The sequence below is a fragment of the Lichenostomus cassidix genome, chromosome 14 (assembly GCF_008360975.1).
Source record: "Lichenostomus cassidix isolate B80296 chromosome 14, HeHo_3.0, whole genome shotgun sequence".
Classification (NCBI taxonomy): domain Eukaryota; kingdom Metazoa; phylum Chordata; class Aves; order Passeriformes; family Meliphagidae; genus Lichenostomus; species Lichenostomus cassidix.
In genome coordinates, this window is record NC_139495.1 from 15,882,215 (window position 1) to 15,907,268 (window position 25,054).

General features: G+C 44.3%; 2 protein-coding genes across 7 annotated transcripts in view; one reads left to right on the plus strand and one right to left on the minus strand.

The window, feature by feature from the left end:
- IFT140 (intraflagellar transport 140) overlaps positions 1 to 7,680 on the minus strand; it is a 95,016-nt gene extending 87,336 nt beyond the window's left edge. For both annotated transcript variants that reach the window (XM_085075262.1, XM_085075261.1), the window contains exon 1: positions 7,526 to 7,680. The gene's annotated coding sequence lies outside the window, so the exon portion shown is untranslated. The remainder of the gene's footprint in view (positions 1 to 7,525) is intronic.
- Positions 7,681 to 11,870: 4,190 nt separating this feature from the next.
- CRAMP1 (cramped chromatin regulator 1) overlaps positions 11,871 to 25,054 on the plus strand; it is a 52,557-nt gene continuing 39,373 nt past the window's right edge. For 2 of the 5 annotated variants that reach the window (XR_014855224.1, XM_085075256.1), the window contains exons 1-3: positions 13,638 to 13,765; positions 14,234 to 14,583; positions 23,558 to 23,751. Coding sequence is in view for 4 of the 5 variants with exons in the window: in XM_085075256.1 (XP_084931382.1) it covers positions 13,725 to 13,765; positions 14,234 to 14,583; positions 23,558 to 23,751 (585 nt within the window). In the remaining variant the exon portion in view is untranslated. Of the gene's footprint in view, positions 12,011 to 13,636; positions 13,766 to 14,233; positions 14,584 to 23,557; positions 23,752 to 25,054 lie in introns of those variants that run through there. The other 3 variants (XM_085075259.1, XM_085075258.1, XM_085075257.1) reach the window with 3 other exon arrangements.

The following is a 25,054-nucleotide window of genomic DNA, read 5'->3' on the forward strand; positions in this document are numbered from 1 at the left end:
TCACACAGGATTAGTTTAAATCACACTATCTGCTATTTACAGTGGAACTGTTACCAGCCTTTGAATGAAAATAGTCAATAAGTGCTGATGTTGTACACATGAGAACAAAACTGTGTTCAGAGTTGAGGATCAGAAGAGGAGGAGTCACTAATAATCTGTAATAATTTATACACAGAGATCGTCTTTGAGATTTGCGTCATGGGATCTAATTGGCTCAGTTTCAGAAGAAAAACAGTTGGAGCAAAACACCTCAAATTACTAGCAAATAATCAAAGAGTCATAGAACAGTTCAGTGGGTCAATTGGTCCAACCTCCCTGCTTAAGCAGGGTCTTCCCAGAGCACATGGCACAGGATTGTGTCCAGACAATTCTGGGATATCCCCAACGAGGGAGACTTCACATCCTCTCTGGACAGCCTATTCAGGGCTCAGTCACCCACACTGTAAAGAAGTTCTTCCTCATATTTAGATGAAACTTCCTGTGTTCCAGTTTCTGCCCAATGTCTCTTATGCTGTTGGCTAGGCCCAAGAGAGCAGAGCCTGGTCCCTGCTCTGAGCCCGTCCTGCAGACAGGGACAGACAGAAATCAGGGCCCCTCTCAGCCATCTATTCTCAAGGCTCAACAGGCCCAGATCCCAGAACTGGACACAGTGCTCCAGATGTGCCTCACAGAGCTGAACAGAGGGACAGGATCCCCTCCCTGACCCACTGGCTATGCCTTCCCTCACACACCCCAGGATCCACCACCTTGGCCCCAGGGCACATGGCTGGCCAGGGGTAGCTGGTGACCTCCAGGTCCTTCTCCACAGGGCAGCCCCCAGCCTGGGCTGCGGCATGGGGCTACTCCTCCCCAGGTACAGAACCCTGCCAAGACCTGGTGAAAAACAAAACAAAACCCCCCAAAAGACAACACAAACAAACACACACACAAAAAAAAAAACCCCAACCCCCCCCAAAAGAAAACCAAAAAAAAAACACCCCCAAAAAAAACCACCCCCCAAAAAAAGGTCAAGCATTTAAGGGGAGAAGGGACGTTTTCTTCTGCACAGCTAAACCATGAATTCAGAACCCGCAGGCACATACATGCACAGCAGTGAGACTTGCCTAAGCCACCAGGATGTAAAATGGGCATGAACAGACTCTTTTTTTAAGGTCTCTTTTCTTCAAATCTTCTATCACAGATAACTGATTTGCTGGGCAAATAAATTAGAAAGATGAGCAACCCTGTTCAGTTAGTTGGCAGTTCTGTATCTTGCCTCTGACACATACAAGGAGCAACAACAAATACTGGACCTGAGAGCAGACACGAGAGCAGTCAGCCTAAAGACAAACCATTTCATCTTTCAACAAGATCCACTCACCTTTATCTTCACAATCCTTCAAAATCCTCAGTACTCCCGAAGTGGCATCAAAATGGATCTAGTTTTATTGCCACACAAATAAAAAACCACCAAAAAACCAAAAACCCCACAAACCATTTGAATAAAATTTTGAGTGTTTTTCATCTTGATTTCATCTATTTTAGAAGTTTTCCTACATCTCCACTTCTGTTCCAGAGTTCTCTGCCCATACAGTAGTAGAAAACAAGGACTTTAGTCCTTATTTCATCTGTTTCATTTTCCTCTAACAGAGGAAGGATTTAGTCCATATTTGACCATGGACTATAAGCTTTATATGGGCTCAAAATTTGAAATAATAAAGAATTTCACTTCAGATTAAACATATAAGATGCCTAAATGAAAACAAAACCACATTTCATATGAAATAACAGTTTTATCACACAAGCCATACAGCTGGAATGTCTTCTTTTAGCCACCACTTTCTACTTTTAGGTGTTCCTTGCATTGGTAGCCATAAATATTATTATTCACATATTTCAGTCCCCTTCAGTGACAAAAAGAAGTTTATCAAGCTTCCAACCTGCATCTCTTCATCAGCTCACTAGAATCAATAGACAGCAAGAACAATTTTTCAATCAATACTGTGTATATTTAAAAAGGCAGACTGGCACTTACCAAAACAAGTTTCAGTGATACTGTCATGTAAATTATGGACAACTCCCAAGACAAAATACTCTTCACCACCACAGTAACTACACAGAATTGTGCAGACGACTGATATACGCAAATAAATAAATGGCTTATGTAAGTGGATTACTCAGTGGTGTAAAAATAATTAAACCAACATTCATTTCTTGCTGTTCTTATAAATTAGGTCTCAAAAAGCCAATCAGAGACGTGGATCTAATTAAAGAATTTATTAATTAAAAAGCAAACAGGTATCAGCCAAACAGCGCTGGGCGGCCGGGTGAGTCTCCTGCTGCACCCACGACACCGCACTCAATAGTTACAAGTAACCATCTTTTATAGTACTTTGTATTCTCCTCCCTTTGTGTCCCCTCGTGGGCTTTGATTGGCGTCTCTTTGTGAGTCTTGATTGGTCGCTGAGTTGTCTAGGCTGGCGTGCTCTGCGTTGTGGTTGTTGTTGGGCATAGTCCTCACTGTGGGGTTGCGCAGGCTCCTGGTGGGGGTTGTGCCAAGGCTAGGCTACCTTGTGGCTGCCTCGTAGGGGGTTGTGCAAAGGCTAGGCTGCCTTGTGGCTGCCTCGTGGGGGGTTGTGCAAAGGCACTTACAAGCATAACAGCTTGGTTTAAAACAGAAACTATCTTTATAAAAGCAGAACTTAACAAAAGTAGAGAACTGCCTTAGAGAGGATTAGAACTTACTATCTTTCTTAAACGATTTGCGAACTACACCACTTGTGACTTATCACACTGTGATCTTGCAAATTCATTATTCACCCCTTTACTGCTAGCTCATATATTCACACCGTACCTTTGACAGTTGCCTCTTCAAGAAAGTCTTCAAAGAAAGCAAAGAAAACCAAGTAACACTACCTCTACAAACTCTTCTGGTGCCATAGGTTCTATTTTTTCAAGGTTAAAAAAAAAATCTGAAAAAGTTAACTGTTTTGTGGCTTGGAATAGAATATTAACAAGCCCCCATATCTGATCTCAATATTAGATATATCTGACAGACACCTTTGAAACAGCCCACAGGCAATTTTTAAAAATGGTTGGACAAGAAAGTTGTCTTAACAAGAACTTAACACGGGCTTATAAGAAAGACGGAGAGAGACTGCTTACCAGGGCCTGTACTGACAGGATGAAGGCATAACGGTTTAAATTGGCATGTTAGGTTTCATTTAGGCATAATGAAGAAAAGTTTTATTCTGAGGGTGGTGGAACCCTGGCACAGGTTGCTCAGAGAGGCTGTGGCTGCCCCTGGATCTCTGGAAGTGTCCAAGGCTGAGAAAGGAGTAGTCAATAGTGAAAGGAATAAGGGAGTGTCTTTACAAACAAATGACTGGTAAAGAGAAGACCTGAGTCTTCTGGTAAGATAATTTTGATACTGAGAGATAGAAGAAACAATGGGTAGGATTTCCATAGGAATTTCCCTAATTAGATTTACCCAAAACTGTATGTGGTGGTTTTGATCAGCCCAAAACATCAGTAAAGTATTTTTAACATCAAGGAGAAATTTGGACCCCTCAGAAGCTGTTGTGGTAGGCCTGGAGAAGTGTCTGAGGGGTGGGGAGTGGCACAAAGATGGCTCCTGTGTGTCCTGAGTGAAAGTTCTGGAAGTTTTTACATCAAGTCCAGCAGAGCCAATCTCTGATAGCTCTGAAGGTGATGGACAAGTTTGGGCCAATTGGAGGTGCTGGTTATACCTCTGTGAAAACATATTTAAGAAGAAATCAAAACAAGGTAGGCACGCACTTCTTTGTAGTTAGAGGAGGAGGAGGTGGAGGTAAAAATATGTGAAGTGAGAACAGCACGGAGACGCCAAGGTCAGTGAAGAAGGTGGGGCAGGAGGTGCTCCAGGTGCCGGAGCTGAAAAGCCTCTGCTAGCCGTGGTGAAGGCCATGGGGGAGCAGGAGGTCCCCCTGCAGCCCATGGAGTCCACAGGGGTGCAGAAATTCGCCCACAGCCCATGCCAGAAGAGCAGGTGGATGCCTGGAAAAAACTGTGAACCAGTGGGAGTCTCATCTAAAGAGTTAAAACTGCAAAGGCCTTGCAAGGGAGAGAAAGGCCTTTTCCTTGCTCCTGGGATGGAAGCAGCCTGGCCTCGGCTCAGGAGAGTCTGCACAGCACCTTATGGACAAAGAGACTCATGTTGCAGCAGAATTCGGGCAGGATGTTGCTCGTGAGATTGGACCCACGCCAAAGAAGTTCCCAGAGGACTGTCTCTCATGGGAGGGACCCTGTGGCTAAGTAGAGAACCCCTCTCCCTGACAGACTGACCAGAATACACCCCTCACCCTGCCCCCTGACCGTGCCTTTGGTTTAGAAAGAGGGAGGAGGGGTGAGCAGAGAGACTGCTTCTTAAGAGGGATGGGGTGAGAGCAGAAGAAAACTGTCTGGAGAGAGAGAGAGATAAGTAGACATAAAGAGTATTTGTAGTAGAAGAATTGTGGTGATGAATAGATTTATGGACCTGCTCTGTGGACTGAGAAAATACCCCACACCCTGCCCCCTACCCGAGTTTGTTGGTTAAAAAAAAGAGGAAAGGGGGCGAATAAAATGGGTTTGTAAGAGGGAGGGGGTAAATGAACATAATAGTGTATGAAAAGTTTATTTTTGCCTTGCATTTATCCTCCAGCTCTGTTAGGTAATTAAATCACTTTTTGCAACTTTAGGTTTAGAGCCTGTCTGCCCTTTTCTTCTGTGCGTCCTCCTACCAATGTCCTATCTCATTTAACTCATGAAATTGGTGTGTGTTTTTACAGTTTTTTCTTTCAGCAAGAGAGAGTCGAGGTGCCTAGCGTTTAGTCAGGGTCAAACCCCGACACTGTGTTAATAAACTACAAGAACAGAGACACAAGAAGAAGAAGAAAAGGAGAATGTATATTGGGGATGTCTGTATTAGGGGGGGAATGTATACTAATTCGGCGTTCTGGGAAATCTGTACCTCTCTAGTACCTCAGCCAATGGGGAAAGAAAGAGGGAACCGGTGGCCGGGAAATTAGGATAAAAGTGGCTGCGTCCTCTGTCAATTTGAGAGCGACCCCATGGGAAATGCCCATGACCTCTCCCTTTATTCATGAATAAAGTTTCAGGACTCCTCTGTCTCCTTTTTGGACATAAACCTCTGGCGTTTGTGGACTAATTTTCCTGACAATACGTAACTACAGTTAACTATTGAGAGACAGGAATATGTGAATTCTAAAACCTAGAAAAACAGGATTCACTTAATCTTATCAAGATAAGAGGGGAAAAAATCCTTTTGAAGCCAAGCACAGAAACCACTGAATCATCTCACGAAGGACAACGCGTGTTCCAGAGAGAAAGGTGAAAACTGCATTGTGATGAAGACTACTACGACCTTCATCCTGGACGGGTCTTTGGGGGTCTCAGAGGGACATACAGAGCATGCTGGTGCACATGCTAATGATATTAATGACTTCCGAGAAACTATTTGTATAACCATTCCTATCCTGGGGAATGTGATGAATATTCATGAATTTTACCTATAACACTGTGTCTTTGGAGGTACCGAGGTGTGTGTTTGAGGAATGAACTCCCCACACCTGGTGCACTGAATTAAAGCAAATACCCACTTCTCTGACTTTGTTTCTGAAGTGTCTCCGGGCTCGCTGGGGACAAATCAAGGCCAGGTTGGACAGGGCTTGGAGCAACCTGGTCTAGTGGGAGGTGTCCCTACCCATGGCAGGGGGATGGAATGAGATATGCTTTAAAAGTCCCTTCCAACCCAAACCATGCTGCGATTCCATGAGCTCTAACCCTGACAGTCACTCTCGCACAACCTGAGCTGGGACAGAGGCCCTGCGCAGCTACACCCCCACACCCACACAGTCAGATCAGGCTTCCTTACCAGCTCAACCCTAGGTTTCCCATACAGTTTCAGACGTCTGGATCCTTAAAATCATTTCATTTTGGTGCAATAACAAAATTATGGATCAAGCTGATATCTCCAAGAAGGAACCTAGAACAAAGGAACCCCCGGGCTTTTACACCCTTTCAGCCTAAGGGCAGGAAAGTTTGGGGGTTGTCAGCTGTTGCTGACTGTATCTGAGTGTTCCTCACCTGGCTGGGCCACAGGTTCCCCATGCCTTTTGTTATGCAAAGAGGCGGCAGTTCACAGCCTCTTGCTCTGGCCACCCAAAGCTTAATCCGCAGCTTGCACTGCAACCGCACCCTGAGCTACCAGCACTGGCACTGAATGGGTTCCTAAAATACTAGAAGGTCACAATGAGGTGTTCATAGAGCCTTCTCTTCTCCAGGCTAAAATCCACATCTCTCCAGCCTGTCTCCAAAGCACAGGGGCTTCAGACCTTGGAGCATCTCCGTGGGCTCCTCTGTACTCACTCCACCAGCCCCATGTCCTTCCTGTGCTGGAGCCCCAGAGGTGGAGGCACACCTGGGGTCCCTTAGCGGGGCAGAGGGGCAGAATTCCCCCTTTCCCTGCCGACCACGCCATGGGGATGAGCCCAGGACACGGGGGTATCTGGGCTGCCAGTGTGCATTGCCAGGCCATGCCCAGTCTTTCATCCACCAGTATGCCAAGTCCTTCTCATCAGGGCTGCTCTCAATCTGTTCATCCTTCAGCCTATACTGGTAATGGAGATTGCCCCAACGCAGCACATAACTTAGCACGTGGCCTTGTTGAACTTCATGAAGTTCACAGAGATGAATACTACAGACAACATTAACGACTGCAAATGACAGCAGCAAGCCAGAACGCCTGCACATATTTCACAAAACAATCATCAACGTTCAGGGAAAAAAAAGAAAAGCTACTCTGTCTTTGGAGACAATTCTTGAAAAACTCATTTTGTTTTCTGTCATAATGTTATCAGCACATTTAACATTTAAGGGAGGCTGATAGCAACTGGGTTTGCTGTACTTGTGGAGTACACTTGTGGAGTATCAGCCGCTGACTCACCAATCCCCCTGTTACCAGACACATCGTGAAATGGGATCTCTGTCCAAGTTGCCTTAACAAGACTTTAAAAAGACTCGACAGTTACCAAAGCAAAAGCAGAGTGTTTTCCTATAATCCCTACCTATAAGAAATGCTGGCTTTTAAATCTGCAACTGTTTAAAATAGCCAGCTCCAGAAAAAGGAAGGTAATACAAAACTGCTCTGTGCTACAAAAGGATGGTTATGATTATGTACAGTCTTCTGTAACTAGTAAAACAGATGAAATAAAAATCCGATTGAATTCTGCACCCGCACAGAGGGAGCTGGAGCGGGAAGCCTGTGCCAGGCCGAGCCCAGGCGGCTGCTGCCCTGCGGCAGCTCTTAAGAGTGGGCCGAACACCGAGTAGGTCCCTCGCCCGGGCCGCGACCGCCACTCGCCACAGAGCAAGGGGCTCCACGAACTCCCCGGTCCCGAGAGGGCAAACACGCGGGCCCCGCCGCCACATTCGCGCCCGTGGGCGGATTCAGGCGCCCCCACCCCAGATCCCGTCGTCCGCGGGCAGCTGCCCAAGCGTCTCTCACCTCCGGCTGACCGCGATCGACTCCGCTGCCGCGGGCCGGGCCCAGACACAACTGCGGAGAGCCGGCAGACACGCCGCGAGGTGCCGCGGGCAGAGCCCGCCTGCCGCTCTCCCCCGCCCGTGAGCAGCGCCCGCCGCCCGCTCTCCCGCCCCCGCGCTCACCGCCCGCGCCGCAGGCCTCACTCGCTCCGCGATGCTTTGCGTTGCCCCGACAACGGGGCGAGCTAGCAGCGGAAACTGCCGAGCGGAGCCGAGGAGTGGCGGGAACGGCCGAAGGTGCCCGGCGGCACACGGAGGGAAGCGGAAAGTGCCGAGCGCGGCGGGTCCCCCAGCAGCACCGCGCGTCCTTGCGAGTGACGGGCGCCCTGCCGTACCGCCGCTGTGCTCAGATCCCAGAGCCATCTTCAGAGTTTGGTGGATTGCCCTATGAGGAACATTTTCTATCGCAGGTGATGGACTGTGCCGCCGCCCCGAGAATCGAGATCCTTCCCCAAACCCTCCCGACCCCAACGCTATCAAACACCCCCTGTGACAGAGCCTGACCAAGCTGAACTTCCGTGAGATAAAAACACGTATCGTAACCATATGCAATTGTACAGCCCGGAGCTCAGCGGCTCTTTCAGCGTTTTTTTTGGGAAAAGTGGTTCGGTAACTTCTTAATGACCAAGTTTTCCTAGTAACATCTAAGTGAAGACAACCTCCTCCTACCACCCTGCACCTCCTCAACACCCCACCTACAGTCCATGTCACGTACAGTCCAGCTCCATTCTCAGCTCTTGCCCCCACTGAGCCTGCAGCCAGCCCTAACAGCCAGGTTTGCCTAACACCTTCAAAAGGGTTGAAAAAATTCAAGACCAAATCCTCACAGAAGTGTCCTGTCCACAGTCGTTTGTAATTCCTCTAAGTCATAACACTTCTATGCAAGCAGCTGAAAAGCAGCCACACCTGGTACAGCTATGACAAGCAGCTCCTGCGTGCTCTGAGGTTGACTGGCCATACGTAACATGTAATTTACGTGGTGTTTATTAGTTTCTTTTCCCAAATATACAGGGATTCTTCTGAAATTGAAACAAACCCAAAAACCTATGTTTCGTTAGCAAGTAGGAAAAAGTACTCTGTGAGAGGCACGCTGGATTGAAACACACTGAATATCTTCCAGAATTATGAGCAGGCTTCAGTTAGAGAGGCAAAACACTGGCTTTAGACCTTCTTGTTACAAGTCAGCAACCCCCATAGACCAGAGCAGCAAAACTGACAAAGCCCTGTTTCTGGGAGCTTTTTGTCTTCTCCCTTACAAGGCATCAGCTCTAACAGTCATTTAAGGCATCTCTTCATAGTGGATCCTTGGACATGCAATTGCCCCATTGGCTCGTGCAGATGCCACTCGCAAAGCAGAGTCAGCAATTCATCTCTTGTCTCTGCCCAGCTAATTGTTATCACCGTAGCCTTGAGCTCATCAGACTGGAAGTTGAGGGTTTGAGCAGACCATGTGCAGATGTCTTGTTTTCTCAGACAACCAGGCTACCGTGGAAACTACTGCAACTACATGATACAATCAAGTCAGAAATACACAACCAGCTGGAGCATCAAACAATCATCTAGTCTATCATCCCTTTCTGGGCTGGAATAAAAACAATCTAAATAACCCTCTAGCTGTTTCTGCTCAAGTGACCACTTAACAGCTCTCAGAATTGGCTGGTTCAATGTTACACTTTTTTTTTTTTCCCAATAACTAAACTACATATCCATACTTGTGCAGGCTTAGCTGGAAATGAAATTTTCCTGCCCTTCAATATTGAACAGAGAAGCCCTGCTTCTATCCTAAATAGAGGAATGTGGAATCCTAGGATCTTAACATCTTCCCTTCTTCTCATAAAATCATATAACCACAGAGTGGATGGGTTGAAAGGGACCTTAAAGATCATTTAGTTGCAAGCCCCAATATAAAAGATGCTTAACAGCTCCAAGTCCCTAAAGTCCTAGGACTGGCTGCACTAGTGCAGTTGCTAATAGCCCATTTCCTCCTTTCCTCTAAGGGCTTGACCTCATACACCAAAAAAACCCCCAAAGTTACATGACTAGGTGCTTCCTATTCTGTAAGCAACAAGGGATTAACAATAGCACTTTGCCGTTCCATTGAAATCCTCTGACCTGCACAGGAAAGAACTGCTTTAGCAACACAAAGATCATCCATTACTTTTCACCAGAATAAACAAATTTATGCCTTTTAACAATAAATAAATTACAAATGAAATGTAGTAGCTTCTAAGTAATCTAAAAGGAAAATACAGAACATCCACTATACTGGTGGCTTTTACATCTAGCATATTTGGGAAAATATTTCCATATTATAATTAGCAATGATCATCCACATTAGATGCAAAGTTAAAAACACTTTAACATAAACCTAAATATTAACCTTGTCGTTCCGCTGGACAGTTCTGCATTGCTTGCTCTATTTCTAGTAAAAATGCAATTTTCTATTCATACTTTAAAATACGCAGATGTGGGACAAATCCAAGTTAATGTTCTAGAAAACCGTAGCAACAAACACTGGAAGATTATTTGCATTTTGTAGCTATGCAGGTCTGCAAAAGCAGAATAGCGGGGAGGGTCCGTGATCAAAACCAAACAAACGGAAGTTCAAGTGTCTTTTGATATCTCACCCTACCCCCTGCTTCTCAGCTCTTGTCAAATTCCTTTTCAGTCAGCCTTTCTCTCACAAACATTTACACACATGAGCAATTTCACACCTGAACAGTCCACTGGAAGCAATGGGGCCATTCACGCACGGAATGCTATTTACATACAGTGAGAATGGAAACCTTCAACTGGAGAGCTGAACATAACTTCACATATCTCTGGTTCGCATCTCATGGCAAAGCACCATGGAAATACATGGCAGCGGAGATGCAGAACACATAATTTCCTAACAGTATTGTTGAATTTGGTTGTAACCAAAGCAAGAAGCAAAAATAGGCCATATGATCTTGTGCTAGATTATAACAAAACTGAAAAATACTCTCTTAAAAAATCCCCCAAACGATTAAGATGAAGATTTAAATGCAAAGCTCAGCACTGGAGACAGAAACCTCTTTTTTGTAACAAATTCGATTTCTAGCAGTACAATTGATCACTCATAAATACACCTTACAAAACATATTTACAGATGATGACACAGTGCTCAAGACATGTTCCAGTTCTACCATCATAGAGAATTACTTGCAACACACTCCACGGGGGTTCAATCTTCCAGAATTTAGATACTCTAATGAGGTTTAAATAGTTATGATTTTATTTCTAAGCTTACAAAGATTTTCGTCGGAAGAGAACTACAACATCCTTTCCTGCTGTAAGAGTTACAAAGATTAAAAAAAACCAGGATGAGCTAATGTTCTTTCCACAAACACGTACTGCTTACACAGTACCCGTTGTAAGACTTTAAAAAAATGATCTTTCTTAGCAGTTAACGTGAAGTCACCACATAAAAAATATCAGTCAACATCGAGGAGCCCCACTGTGAAAAGATGGATGCCCTGGTCCAGCGAAGGGCCTCACGGGGGACGCCTGTTCCCAGAGGCAGCCCCAATTGCTCAACGGAGAGCGGCCTCACGACTTTCCGCGGGGTCCCGGCGAAGGCAGGGGAGTCAGCGGTACTGCCGCCCCGATACGGTGTCGCCAGGTAGCGAGTCCCAGCTCCGCTGTCCTGCTCCAGGCAGGTGGGGGCAGCCACGGGGGAGCCCCGAATACTGAGGGACATCCTACGGAACAGCATGGAGCCACAACCACAGCGCCCCCGCCGGGCAGCCACAAATACTGCGCCGCATACAAATCACCCGCTCCCTTATCAATGGAATCTTGGACCCCGTCCAAAGGACTCGGCTATCGGACTCTCAATTAGTTTTTCTTTCAGCCAATCGACAGCCAGATCTCGAGATTCACCTCGCCCCGCCCCTGGCGGATACGCGCTGCCGCCTCTTCCTTCGCGCGGAGCTGTCGTCATGCGCCCCGCGCCGCGCTTTGTTTGGCTTGCGCTAGGGCCTCGGCCCCTCCCCTGCTTCGCTCCCGGTAGCCCCCGGCCAATGGGACGCGTTGCTTGGGGGGCGGGGAGCGCCGGCGCGCACAGCTGGGCCCGCGCGCCTCGGCTCCACCCCCGGCCCGGGCAGGGCGAGGAGGAACCGGAACCGCCGCGGCCCAAGCCCAGCCTGAGCCCAGCGCGGCCCCCAACCTGGCCGAGCCCGGCGGCGCTGGGATCGCGGCTGGGTTTCGGAGCAGCCCAGGAAGAGGTCGGCCCCACAGCCGGGAGCGGGGCTGCCGCCGCCAGCAAAACTGGGAGGGCCGCTGGGCTCCGCGCCGGCCGCCTTCCGAGCTGGCGGGTCTGGGCGCAGCCCGGGGGTGCCTGGGGCTGTGGGTGCCGGAGCAGCCGAGGCAGCCGCCGGCGGAGGAGCCGGAGCGCGGAGGCTGCGCGACGGCATTGATGCGGCAGGTGAGGCAGGGGCGGGGGGATGGAGCCTGCGGGGTCGGGGAGGACGCACCTGGCCCTGGAGAGACTGGCCCGGTCCCGCTGTCCCTGGGCCGGCCGCGCTTGGGCAACCCGTCTCTGCGGCTCTTACGGGAGGCAGCGGAAAAACGGCCACGAGGGTGTGGATGACCACAGCAGCGAGGCTGAGGAGATTCTCACTTTGGGAGAAAAAGGGAAAGGTGGAACAAGGTGAAAACGAAAGGAGAAAGCAGCTGTTAACGGGGAAACTGCGCGTAGGGCACCGCCGGAGGGCTTAGGCAGAATGCTGGAAGGAGCCAGCTTTTGAGAAGTGGGGCAGATCCTCGGGTGTGCTACTCGGGTCATGTAAGGAGCTGTCCCCAAGGGATTGTTTCCCCCCCCCCCCCCACCCCCCCACTAATTGTTGGGGGATGCCAGTGGGTGGGTGCATCGTTTAATTTGCAGTAATAAAACAAAGCTTGAAATTATTTAAGCCTTGCTTCCACGAAGTTTTTGAGCACACACTATCAGAATTGGAAGATTTCTTTCTTCAAAATAACTAGAAATTAGGTTTTGGTGTGTGCAGAACTAGTCTGTAACTAGGAACCTATCAGGTGAACAAATAACTAAATTTCAATATGAGTTTAGATCCACAGCACAGATCAGTTTATTGAGCATTTGCAAAGAGTGAAACATTGCCCAACACAATTCTGGATTGGTTCAGTAGTTTAGCTCAAAATTAGAGGGAAAAACATCATTTTACTGGTAGGAATACAATCCATAAACAGCAATCTCATAAATTTCTACACCTTGTCATGTTGATGCATCTTTTTTATTTTGAACCTCGTTATTCTGGTGTCAGGGTAATCTGTTCCAATGTTTACTATATTCAGAATTTCCTCCTCTTGTTGGGTATCTTTTTACTAGATCAAAATTGGATGGTGGCTCCTGCCATGGTGTCAAGGCAGCTGCATCCCAAGTGCTGCTCCTTGCTGGGTGCTCTGACTGGTTCTTTCTTGGAAGTTGACTTCTTTTAGATATGGTATCAGTAATATTTTTGCACTCTTTCATAAAAACTAAAACAGTTACTGGGTTTTAACAGATAATGTGATTTAATGCCTTAAGTTTGTGTCCATATCTGGCATTTTGTTCCAAGTATTTGAAAAAAGCATTCAGAATTGTGAGGATTGTGAAGTCAGCACAGCAAGTGGTCATTCCAGCAACTGGTCCTAATGTCAGGTTCAAAAGTTGATGGATGCCTTCTGGAGCCCTGGGATGCTCCCTTGGCATACAAGGGTTCGGCGCTGCTGTGCTTGGCCAAGGCGTGTGCAGGGCCGGGAGCAACGAAGTGAGGGTGCACAACCGCTGCAGGTGCCTTAGCAGTTTATTGCCATCCAAATTTAAAAAAAAAAAAAAAAAAAGTGGAGGGAATAAAAAAGGAGAAAAAAAAAAATGGGATGGGATTAATTCTCCCCCCGTGGAGGCGGCGACCAGGGGTGCCGGCCGGGGGAGCCGGTCCCTGCCCGTTCCCAGTGACAGCCCAGATCCGGCCGACGGTGCTGCCGCCGACGGGCACGGTGGGGTCGGAGCTGCCCGGCGGGAAGGAGCGCGGGGAGGTGCGGGGTGGGGGCGGAGGGGAGCGGGAACCTCGGGAGCCTCGGCCAGTCCCAGCCCTAGACACACACACAGAGGAGGAGAAGCCGCTGCTGCATCCAGGAACATGGATCCCCTCCCCGCGGCGGGCCGGACCGCGGCTCCGCGGTGAGGCGAGAGGAGAGCCCTGGGCCCGGGAGCCGCGGAGGGGTTGGATGGGATAGGGGAGCAGCGCTTCCCCGCTCCGTTCTGCTCCGCCGGCCCGCCGGCTGCCGCTCCTCAGGCGCTGGCGAGCGCTGCCACACCGAGTTTGGCCGGGCGATTTCTCGGCCAAAGGTGGCCCGTAGCCCTTCGGGACAGAGATGGGGGGCTACCGGGGGGCCCCAGCTGCCGTTTGGGCCGGTTTGGGAGGGGTTGTAGCGGGGCTTTCCCCCTCCCGCCCTCGGCACAGGTTGTTGGGTCGGGACAGCAAACGAAAGGGGATTTAGTAACAAACAACGGCGGCCATGTTGAGAGGAATTTCTGCAGCTAAACTTCTCCCCTCTCAGCCCAGGGGTTTCTCTGCCTCCCCGGGGGGCTCCTCGGCTTGACTGTATGTCCCCCTCTTTTCTCCCTCCCCCCCCGCCCCCCCCGCAGGATGACAGTGAAACTGGGAGAGAGCAGCGGGGAGGAAGGGGTGAAAAAGCTGGGCAAGAGAGCAGGAGGAGATGAGGAGTCCCTGGAAGAAGAAGGGGCAGGAGGAGGAGGAGAGGCAGCTCCAGGCAGCAGCAGCACAAAGAAAGAAGAGAAGATCATTAACAGCAACACTACCAGCAGCCCTGCTCCGAACCCCAACTTGTCACCGGCCCCAGCCTCTCTCCAGCCCTCCCAGAGCCAGGACCAGCATCATTTTCTCAGGTCCAGCGTCAGACCTCAGAGCAAGAGACTGAAGAAGGATTCCCAGGCATCCTCCTCGGTTGGCAGCAGCACTGCCGGAAAAGGCAAAGGTACTGTGTTTTGACACCCTAAAAATATTCAGGCAGGGGGGATGACAAAGAGGGGAGGCACCTGTGGGGCTGTGGGCTGTCATTCTCATTTTGTAGATGCCATCTTTTGTTTGGTTTTGGGAAGGTGTTTTGGGGCTTGTTTCTCATGGCTGAAATCTTCTTTGTGTCCCAAGGCTTCAGCTTCTCTGCTGCCCACTGTCCTCTCTGCACTTCCAGAAATGGGGGGGTCTGGATGTGTATGTGGAGGAGGAAGAATTCTACATTATTGAAGCAAATCTTTAATGTCTTTGTTTTATCTCGAGTTTTGGGAAATTTCTGTATTTTGATTAGAAATCAGGCTCTAGCTAGCTGTGTAATCAGGTGACTGCGCTCTGAATTCTGTTCTTGGATCATAACAAAATATTCACTGGGTGCTAGTTAGCAAAAGAAAAAAAAACTACCCACAACACATTAGATTTTCCTCCCATTATTTCTATGATCCAAATAACTATTTTGGAAACAGCAATGAGATACACATATTGGCATATTTGTTTCTAAGGTTTTGGGAGTCCTGTTTTACTGTTTCAGAACAGTTTGGGCATTTCTATGTGATTTGAATTTTTATTAAGATTCATTTGTATAAATCTGAAAGTCTGTAGGTGCAGACATACACACACACACCTGTTTTTTTGCTTTGGCATTGGAGACTAGAATTTGATTTTTTTTGGAGCTGTTTCTAACTTGGATAGCTGGAAGGCAGCAGGGATATTTGAATATTTTGGTGCTATTGTGTGTGCTCAGCAGTGACTAGATGACATCTTAGCACTGCAGTTGAGCTGTACTTGAGCCTAATTTTGGATATCATGTGCTAAAGTAATCAAGTGTTATTTTCTGTTAATTTTTGAGAAAAACAGCACTCAAAGAATTCATCAACATTTGAAATACTGGCATTTACTCTTGTCTGCTAAATTGAAGTGTAGCTCCACATAGCATAAATGTGTCTTGGAGGTTGCCGCACTCTTGTCCGTCACAGGGGTGTGTACACACTAGGCATTAAGTAAACATTGCGGTTAGGATAGTTTTGTGTTGCAGTAATAAAGCAGTGCAAATTGGGATATTTTACTTTTTGTCATATCACAAAAAAGTTCTTGAACTCAGTTGCTTGATAGTTGGTATAATTGACTAAAGTATTTCTGAATACCTTAGTAAGTCCTCTTTAATCTCTTGAATGTTAAATGAAAACTGTGTGGTGTTAGAGGACAGAACAGAAAGGCCTACGTAGTTTTTTTTCCAGTTTCATGAAACCAAATAAACATGTAAATGGAATACCCAGGAGTGTTTAGTTACATATAATTAATTCCATGGTTGTAAATAGTATTAGATGCAAAGAGGTATTTCTTTGAAATACATCTTGTCCATGATTCGTGAGTTGAATATGTCCTTTTGAAACTATTCCATTGATTTGGAAGTGTATACATGTGTGAACAAATACATATGTTTGTGCAAGTGTATATTCATGTTTGTATATTTGTACACGGACATTTATTTCCAATTTTAGAGCAGCAGAATGATTTTTAACTAGGAGTATCAACCCAATAGGAAAAGAAATTTCATTCATTTTTGCAATTCATATCCCAAAACAACCCTGAGAATATTACATACAGAACAGAAAATATTATCTCAGTAACGAGTCATGGGTAGTGTTTGCAAATTGTCACATTTGGGAGAACTTCTTAAATTCATCAGGAATTGCAGTGGTAGAATTATGACTGTGCTTTCACTTTTTCAATTTTAAGACCAGCCACAGCTCTGCCTGGCCAGATTTGGTGTGAATGTGTCCGATTGATTGAATTCTCTAATATGGCTGAGATTATAACTGGAAGGTTGTGGACAGCTGAGCCATGGAGCAGAATTCTTTCTAATTTGAGTTCTTCACGTTCAGAGATGTATAATGAGAAGTTTTCCAGGCTTGTCTAAATTCTCCCCAGTAGAATGCCTTGTGATCAGAATTCATAGTGTTCTGTGTTCCAAGCAGCGTCTCACAGAGCCAGCTTCTGATAGGGAATGAATGGAAGGGTGGAGATGACTAATAAAGATTGGACTTAAATCTTTTCATTAGCTGTCCCACTAACTTTCTCTTCCCTCTGTAAGTATAAATATGATGAAAAGCTGGAGTGAATGTATTTTGCATCAGCTCTGAAACCTGGGAGCTTTTGCATTGTGTATGTCAAAGTTAAGGTGATGGCTGCGCAGGTGACTCTGACAGTGGGCAGCCGGAGTGACCAGACCATGCTTACGCTTGGTCCAGTGAAAGCAGAAACCTGTTTTTGTCATAGGCATTCAATAATGCTGTGTAACCCTTAACATTTTATTGAAGTGATTCTACTTCTAGAACCTCTGTTATTCTGAAGGAAAGACTCTCACTTGCCAATTTTTAAGGAGTGTGATCAATGCACTTTCTTTCAAATTGCAGTTGCTCAGCAGGCATTGATTTGTCTTCAAAAAAGTTTTGAAAATAGTATTTTTTTTCTGTGTGTTGCAAATTCCTTTTTACTTTTGGCATTCATGCTTTTTAATTGTAGCAGGCAAGTTATTGATAAACTTGGTTGTAAACTGTAAAAAGAGTTTGCCCACTCAGCAGCTGCTGACTTTTCAACTTTATCTTACTGTGGTTCAGGGAAGCTTGCGCATAATAATTCCCAAGTTCTGCTTGGTAGAGTGTGTAAATATGTTGCTAATAGTCAGATTGCACTGACGTACTCTTTAATTGCGTCTTTGAATCCTGCTTCTTGTCTTTTGTGTACTGAGGTGCACTTTTGAGTTTAGGGCAAAAATTATGTAAGAAGTAGTGCACTGAAATAAAGTTTGAAAACTGTTTCACTTAAGTAGCCAATCCATTTGGAATTGCGGGAAGGTTTATCAAATGTCCTGCACAAATATTTAAATCTCTGCATTTTTTTAGAATTATTTCCATATTCTTTTCAATTCTTGGTCACTTTTTCATTGTATTTTCAAGGTTGTGGTCTACACCTCAACTGGTACACGACTTCTGAAGTACGAAAGCTTGGAAGGAAGTCTTCAAGTAACTAGCATGAAACCATCACAGGAACTTGAAGGACTAGTGGTGTGTAGACAGTTTGTTGTGGGAATTCCAATGCAGGGAGGTTTGTTGAGGGAGGAAATGCAGTTGCTGAAAGGTTTCTGAAACAGAGGGATTTCTGAGAGTTTGCTTCTCGAACACCAACATTCCACATGGTTGCTGAGCACAGCTGTTAAGGTGTGTTTTGGGGCTTTGGTCCGTGAAGCCGGAGTGGATGGAATATGTGTGTGTATGTTGTCACCACATTGGTAAAAGGCAGTGCAGAATACATTGCCATCATGTGCTGTAGATGTAGCTCGCACTAGAGTAGAGTATTGCCATTTCCATGTTTTAATCCATTTTCTTAATGCAGAATGAAGTCAGGAGGACTAGCCTAATAGTGATGAGCTGAAGCTTGAAGATGTTGTTCATGCTGTTGTTCTGAATTTATTCCTAAAATGTGTAGAATGGCTCAAATAAGTATTTGGGTTTGTTTTGCGGTAATAAGCAGTTCTTTTTTGTAAAAGGAATTATTCAGCTGAAGGTTAGCTGAATTAAAGCCTTCCATCTTTTGGTGTGGTATAGAACTTGCTAAAAAGCAGCCTAGTTTGTTTCAGCATGCCAAAGTTTCACATTGTGTAGCATGTTGGTTAAAAAAACTGTCTTCTCCTTTAGAGAGGATGTAGATACCAAAGCACCTGATGTATGTACTTACAATGTGTTTTATTGTATCGACCTGAGTTCACATGTTGCAGAATATATTGTAACCCTAATTTGAGATGTCACTCCTCCAGCATTATCTCTCTAGGGCATGAACCACTGTTCAAAAACTGGTACAGTTCCTTGTTCTAACATTCTGCTAATTCTATCCCTCTCACTTGCACTTGGTACCTCTCCTTCCATCCTACCCTGGGTAGCATGTCTTACCTGACATGCTTTTACTCGTTCTTTGCTGTCCCATTTACCCCAGTTCTCTCTCCCTCCCTTTGGAAGTGGCTCAGGACCAGGACTCCACAGTAGCTCATCTCACAGCACAAGAGGAAGATTTTCTCTTCCTGTGAAGTAGATACTGAACTCTGACATGTACCTGTCTGCAAGGCTGCATGGCCTCAGGGTTAAGTGGAACTTCATAATGAGCTTTATGGGTGTTAGAGAAGAGAAAGAAAATAGTGATTTATGGGAAATGGGAGAGTGACCAAATGGATAATAAGTCAGGGTTGGTTTTTTTTTATAGCGCTTCTTGGATAGCTCAGATAGTGTTGCCTTTGATACATTGTATACTAAACATATCCTGTCCATAGAGAAGCAAGCCTTCTGTATAGTTTTGTTAAGAGACTCTGATAATTTAAACACATTCAGCTACCTCTTGGTTGTGCTAATTTTCTAACTAGTAAGAGCTAGAAGAAGATAGACTGTCGCTGGCCTTGTAGGGCAGTTACCAGTTGAGCCTGAGATTAGCTGAGTTGGTCAGAGCATGGTGCTGAGAACGCCAAGGTCCCAGATTCAATTCCTGTAAGGCCAATTTTGTAAGAGTTGGACTCAATAATCCTTGTTTTTATTGAGTCCAACTCAGAATATTCAGTGGTTCTGTGTTTCAAACTTTGGATGTTAATTCACAACAAGAACACTATATGGCATAACCATGCAATAAGACATAAGCTTCTAGATTTGCCCTTCTCAGGAGCCCATGCTGTGTTTTGTGGAGGCGTACAGGGTAGAAACTTCCAGTTACAAAGTTAGCACTCCAAGTGTTGACTCCGAGGGAGCTTGTCTGTTGCAAGTTGGTATTTACATCTTGCACTTTGGGGAGTGAGTTAGTCCTAACACTCAGCATTTGGGCTGTGGCATGCAAGAGTGTGAATGCACCATCTTGTTTTTAAAGGTATTCCCAAATGAAAGTTCCACCTACAATGACCTGTGACCCTGAGGAAGTTAAGAAGTTGTGAGCCAAGCCTCTAACCCAGCCTGTGTGTTGGGATACAGGGATGTAGTGTGATTTTACTCTGGAGATTCCTTTTTCTGTATGTGTGTAATCTGTCATAGAAGATATGAATCAGCTGGCTTGTAAGAGCTGTCAGTGGAAGACTGAAAGGCAAACTCTGAGATGCTGCCTAGAAGGAAGAACTTGTGACTGTAGCCACGATGAAACCCTGATACTACCAATGTCTCAGTTACTTTATGCATGTATATTCCATTGTTTGTAATTTTCTTATCAGATTCTTAAACTGCAGTCCTTAAATCTCTTTATAGAAATGTTTGCAAGTGTTTTTTTCGCTTAGAACTACAGACACAGCTTTTTCCACGGGAACACAGTTTGAGATGTTATTATGCCAGTCACTGATAAATGAAGTTTTAATAATGGGACATATAGGTGGGTAGAGAACACTGGATAAAAGGAATGAATAAGTTTCTATGACTGGTGTTCTGACCCATGATTTTGTTGGGGGTTACAATTCAAATACTGAGTGCAAAAACCCGAAGTCTTTGCAAACTGTGTATTGAAAGCTGAGGGAAAATGCTGGTAATTTAAATATCCAGATGACTGCCTTGTATGCAAGTGCTAGTGCTCTGGCGTGCCTGGAGTAAAGGGAAGGTGTCATAGCTGTAATGGTATTGATGTCCAGGTCACTGGCTGGGTGATGCAGGATGAGTAGACAGTGGGAGAATGTTCAGCTTGTCTTTGTCTTGTCTGCAGTATTCTCCTTTTCGATAAATGATTTTACATAGAACAGGCACCTGAGTTATTAGAGTGAGCTCCCTCCGTCTCCCCAGCATTCTGCAGCAGTAATGGTATAGCTGGCCTCAGGGGAGCTTCTTATTTTAGTGCATTGATGAAGTTTTAAAGTGTCCATTATTGGGAATTAATCATAGAATAGTCAATCAGTGAGGGGATGAAGGCTCATTAACTCTTCTGTATGTAACAAGAATTTCATACAGTGAGATGGAGGTAATGAATTTATGGGGGGTAATTTAATGATGTATGATTATTTTTATTTTTGCCTTTTGTCCTGAACTGTTTTATAGTTCTGTGTTTTAGAATATAGTGCGTTCCATTACCTTACCAAGGTTCAGTATACTCTTGATTGGATTGGGATAACCCAACAATAAATATTACCATGCACAGTATTAAGAAAGTTCATGCTAAAGGATGATAGAGCAGACCTCTTTTTTCCTGGAAGAACTGAATGGCACGTAAGAGCTCTGTAGAAGAGACAGGATATTCAGATTTTTAGATCTTCCTATACAATACTCTTAACAATTGTCCGGATGATAATTTATAAGAGAGTTTAAAACAAAACAGATTCTGATAAAGTTCCCAGGACTACAGTTTGTCTTGTGTGCATAAAAGAGCAAAAGATCAGTAATGAGCTTCATGTTCTGTGTAGATGTTGAATCCATGTAGCCCTCAGCATGTCCAGTAGAGCTCTTCAGTCCATCTTTTACCTACAACTAAAATGTAAATGAAAATGTACTGAACTTTAAATTCTAATAAGACCATAAAATCTTTATTAACACTTCAGCTTCTTATGCTTTTTAATGAAAGCATAAGAAAACAGTGAAAACTTCATGTGTACCAAGTGTACTGAACAATCTTTAGAAAATCCTTGGTAAGATCTGTTCTTCAGGTAGCTGACTTAGGATTTTACTTACTTGAGTAAGCATTAAAAAAAAAAAAAAAGAAAACAAACCCCACAGAAATCCCAAACAAAAACCAACCACCCTGTACACAAATGAAACCCCCAAATCCTGCATTGATTGTTCCTCCGACAGATTTCTCAGAAGTTAGGGGTCTGTGATCAGGATTGTGACTCTGGACTGAAATCCTGTGCCTGTATTCTGATAAAGGACATCTTTTGTGTTGGAAGCTGGTAGCAGCAGGAGTTTGGAGATTGAGTTTGGGGCCTTATATGTTTGACTTTCCCCTTCTTGACCAAAGATCTGTATTGCCTTACTGTGCAAATTGTGATATTCCAATCTCACATTTGCAGAATAAAGAAGTGTCAGTTTGTATTGGGTTTCTTCTCATTCATCTGTTAAAGTGCTCAGGTTTTTTTCTTGTGGTTTCTTTCTTTTAAAGGATTTACCTCCACAGTGCCAGAATTAAATGGCTTAAGTTTCAACTATTTTATCAGTGGCTGATGAAGGAAGTAAAGAAGCTGTTTATTTGAGAAGTTGTTTATAAGTGCATTTTCTTCTAGATGTCTAATGGTTTTTCATGTCTTGCATTACATGCCTCGTTGTGGTGACAGTAATTTTCTTCAAAAGACTCCAATAGTTATCCCTAGAAATAAAAGAAACATTAACTCCAAAATGGTCACAGTATCATATTTTATATCAAGTAAATATTTGTTGTATGCAGGGAAAAATGTACTTTCAGACATCTTGCTCTCTTCCAGGTTTGATTTCAAATATTCTCCATTACTTGAACAAACCAGCTTCTATAGGATTTGGAGAAACATGGTTTTGTCACCCAAAGGAATTACTTTCAAATTGCAACTGACTTGTTAAGATCTACATACAAGTCTTTCAAATCTCTAAGGCATAGTGGGCCTGTAACAGCTGATTCTTCTGACACTTTTTAAAAAAAAATACTATTAGGATTATCAAAATGGGATATCTGGGTTCTTGAACACTGGCTTTGTCAGGTAAAAAAAACCCTGCTTCATATAGTTTAATTTGAAAAGATAACTGAACTTTTTAAACCTATATATGAAAGAGAATTATGCTCATATATATGTAAAAGCTAGGGAAACTGGTTGGGACTGCTGTATTGTACAAGCTGGGTGTATAAGCAAATAAACTAAGACAAGCCAATATATCATGAGGTAAAACACAAAACATAAAGGCCAGTAACTGGAAAAAAGGCAAGTGTAATGAGCATTCATTATAATGAGCAATTAATGTGCTTAGTGTTAAAAGACTTCTGTTTTATTAAATACATGTCTGCATTGATAAGCACAGTCAAATTGTAAATAATATTTTTAAATAAAATTCAAGATAATTTATTTTGGAAATACAAGTTACTGGAAATGGTTATATTTTTATGGAAAAAAAAATGAGTGCATCTGGGGGAGTGCATCTGGACTAGCATTCTGATATGCAGTGTCAAACCAAGCATGATGTTTTGTTTGTAGATTTTCCATCCTGGGTCCCCAGTTGAGTAAACAGTAAATTCTCTCAAGTTTTTTCCAGCATTATTCTCATTTTAGTATTTCCAGTCTTCATGTCTCTTTTTTCATGTTCTTTGAATGCTGATAACTGACAAAGGGACAATCAAGATTACACTTCCTTGCCTTTTTCTGAAAGATACAGCAGGATTTGGGAAAGGAGAATGGGTTGACACTTGCTGTCCTTTGGATAACTGGAGTTTTCCTAGATGAGCCATTTCAGAGGTGGTGCACTGAGGATCATATGGATACACTGCAGATCAGATTGTGGAGATGCTGATCCATTGTCACGTGATGAACTAAAGTCGACATCTCTCAATCCTTCCCTTTCCACAGTTATTCTGGAGGCAGTAGGATCAAGACCAAAGAAAGGATGTTACATTACATCTGTTTTCCTCACGGATGTCACTTTGCTCCATTGATCAGCTCCCTGTTCAGCACTGCTCAGGAGTTCCTCCTGGCTGCAGGGCAGTGACTGCAGAGCTTACCAGCATACAAGCATCAGAGAGGGTTGTCTGTGAGGGTGCTGTGATTCCTGCTTATCTGTGTTACTTCTGGAAATACAAAATTAAGCCATTGAAACTTCACCTTGTTTTTGTGCTTTGAAATTTTATTTCTGTAAAACAAACCTCATTATTTGTCCATTGTATTTCAAGTAAAAAATGGGAAATTTCTGAGTAACTCTCTTACCTCTATCCATGGATCCTCCTGTTGGCTTATTATTCACGCTGGTCATGGTTTTTTACAGCAGCAGATAATGGAGGGGCTGCACCTGGTGGCACAACAGGAATTCCTCCCAGCAATCCTGCTGGGAATTCCAAGTCAGCAGCAAGGAACTTGGGCTCCTCAGCTGGAGAGAAGGAGGAAGGAAAGAAGGTCCGACGGCAGTGGGAGTCATGGAGCACGGAGGACAAGAACACTTTCTTTGAGGGATTGTATGAGGTACATGTAGAAGAAAATAACAGACTTAGATGGCTTTCATTAGAGTCTGGATAGTCCTAAAGAAGGTTGATTCAGGTGAGATTGGCAGGTGCAGAAGGCACATTTACACATGAGCATTTGTGGGACCATACAGTGGGCTGTAAAACAGCTGTCAGTCAAAGCCACATGCCAAAAGTGTCAGGTTTGTTGTTTTTTGGGTTTTTTGTTTTAATACACAGGAAATATTTCTGAATTTTGTTAATGAATGTTTATAATAATTTCAGATGTTATTGAATTATAGTTCTGTTTCAAATGAAAAATAATTAAATAATGTCCCCATCTGAACTTTCAAAAGCAGCATACTTGCTCTGTAATAATACCAAACAGGAAAAGCTCTTCTGTTCTAGTAAGAATTGTGTTTAGTCTTCGGCCATGAAGAGGTTTGAGCCAGTTCAGTTCTAGAGCTGAGAGAAAAGAAGAGGTTACGTTATCTTATCCTCTGTCTCTTACAATGTATATAATGGATTCCTGCTTGTCCTGTTCCTGTGATTATTTCAATAGCATTTCTGTTTTGAAAATGCGTGTCAAAGGTAAAACCAAAAGCAGTGATGGGGAGTTTTCTTTGCACATGTGTATCTTTTTTGAATTTTTTTTTCCATAGGCATGGTTCACATATATGTATTTTGTGGACAAAATGAACATTTAAACAGTGTTTTCTTTTTTTAACTCCTCTGAATTGCAGTAATATTCCTGGGAATCAAGTAATTTTTAACTCACTTCACTGTTTTTTTTTGAATACCGAGGAAAAAGCTTAAAAATTTGCTTTAAGGTGGATCTGAGACTCTGTTTAGTCCCTCCTTCCATTCATTTTGTGGCACTGCCTTTCAGAAGAGGTTTTCATACTTTGTATCTAAATCAGTTCCAACCTTTTCTGAATACAAAAATTTTGTGACAGCAGGATGTGCTGTAACATTTGATGTCTATAACATCAAATCTTTTGAAACTGGAGTTCTATACTCCTAGTAACAGTAACATGAAATGTACTACAAATAAAAGTGCAGCTGGTAAATACAATGTGTTTTTCATTCACTCTAGTCAGAAATGGTGGAGGGAATGCAGAGGAGAGTAATGAATGCTCAGGGAGAAAATCAGTGGTTTTAGTTCTGCTACATAACATATTTGCGAGTAAAGTTGGGTGGGTTTTTTTAAGTTGCTAGCAACTTACTGTTTTTATTTTGAATCAGTTAAACAAATTAGAAAGTAATTAATTTGGCATCTATATTACATTTTATATAAAACAAAGGAAACCAGTGTCCTTTTTTTC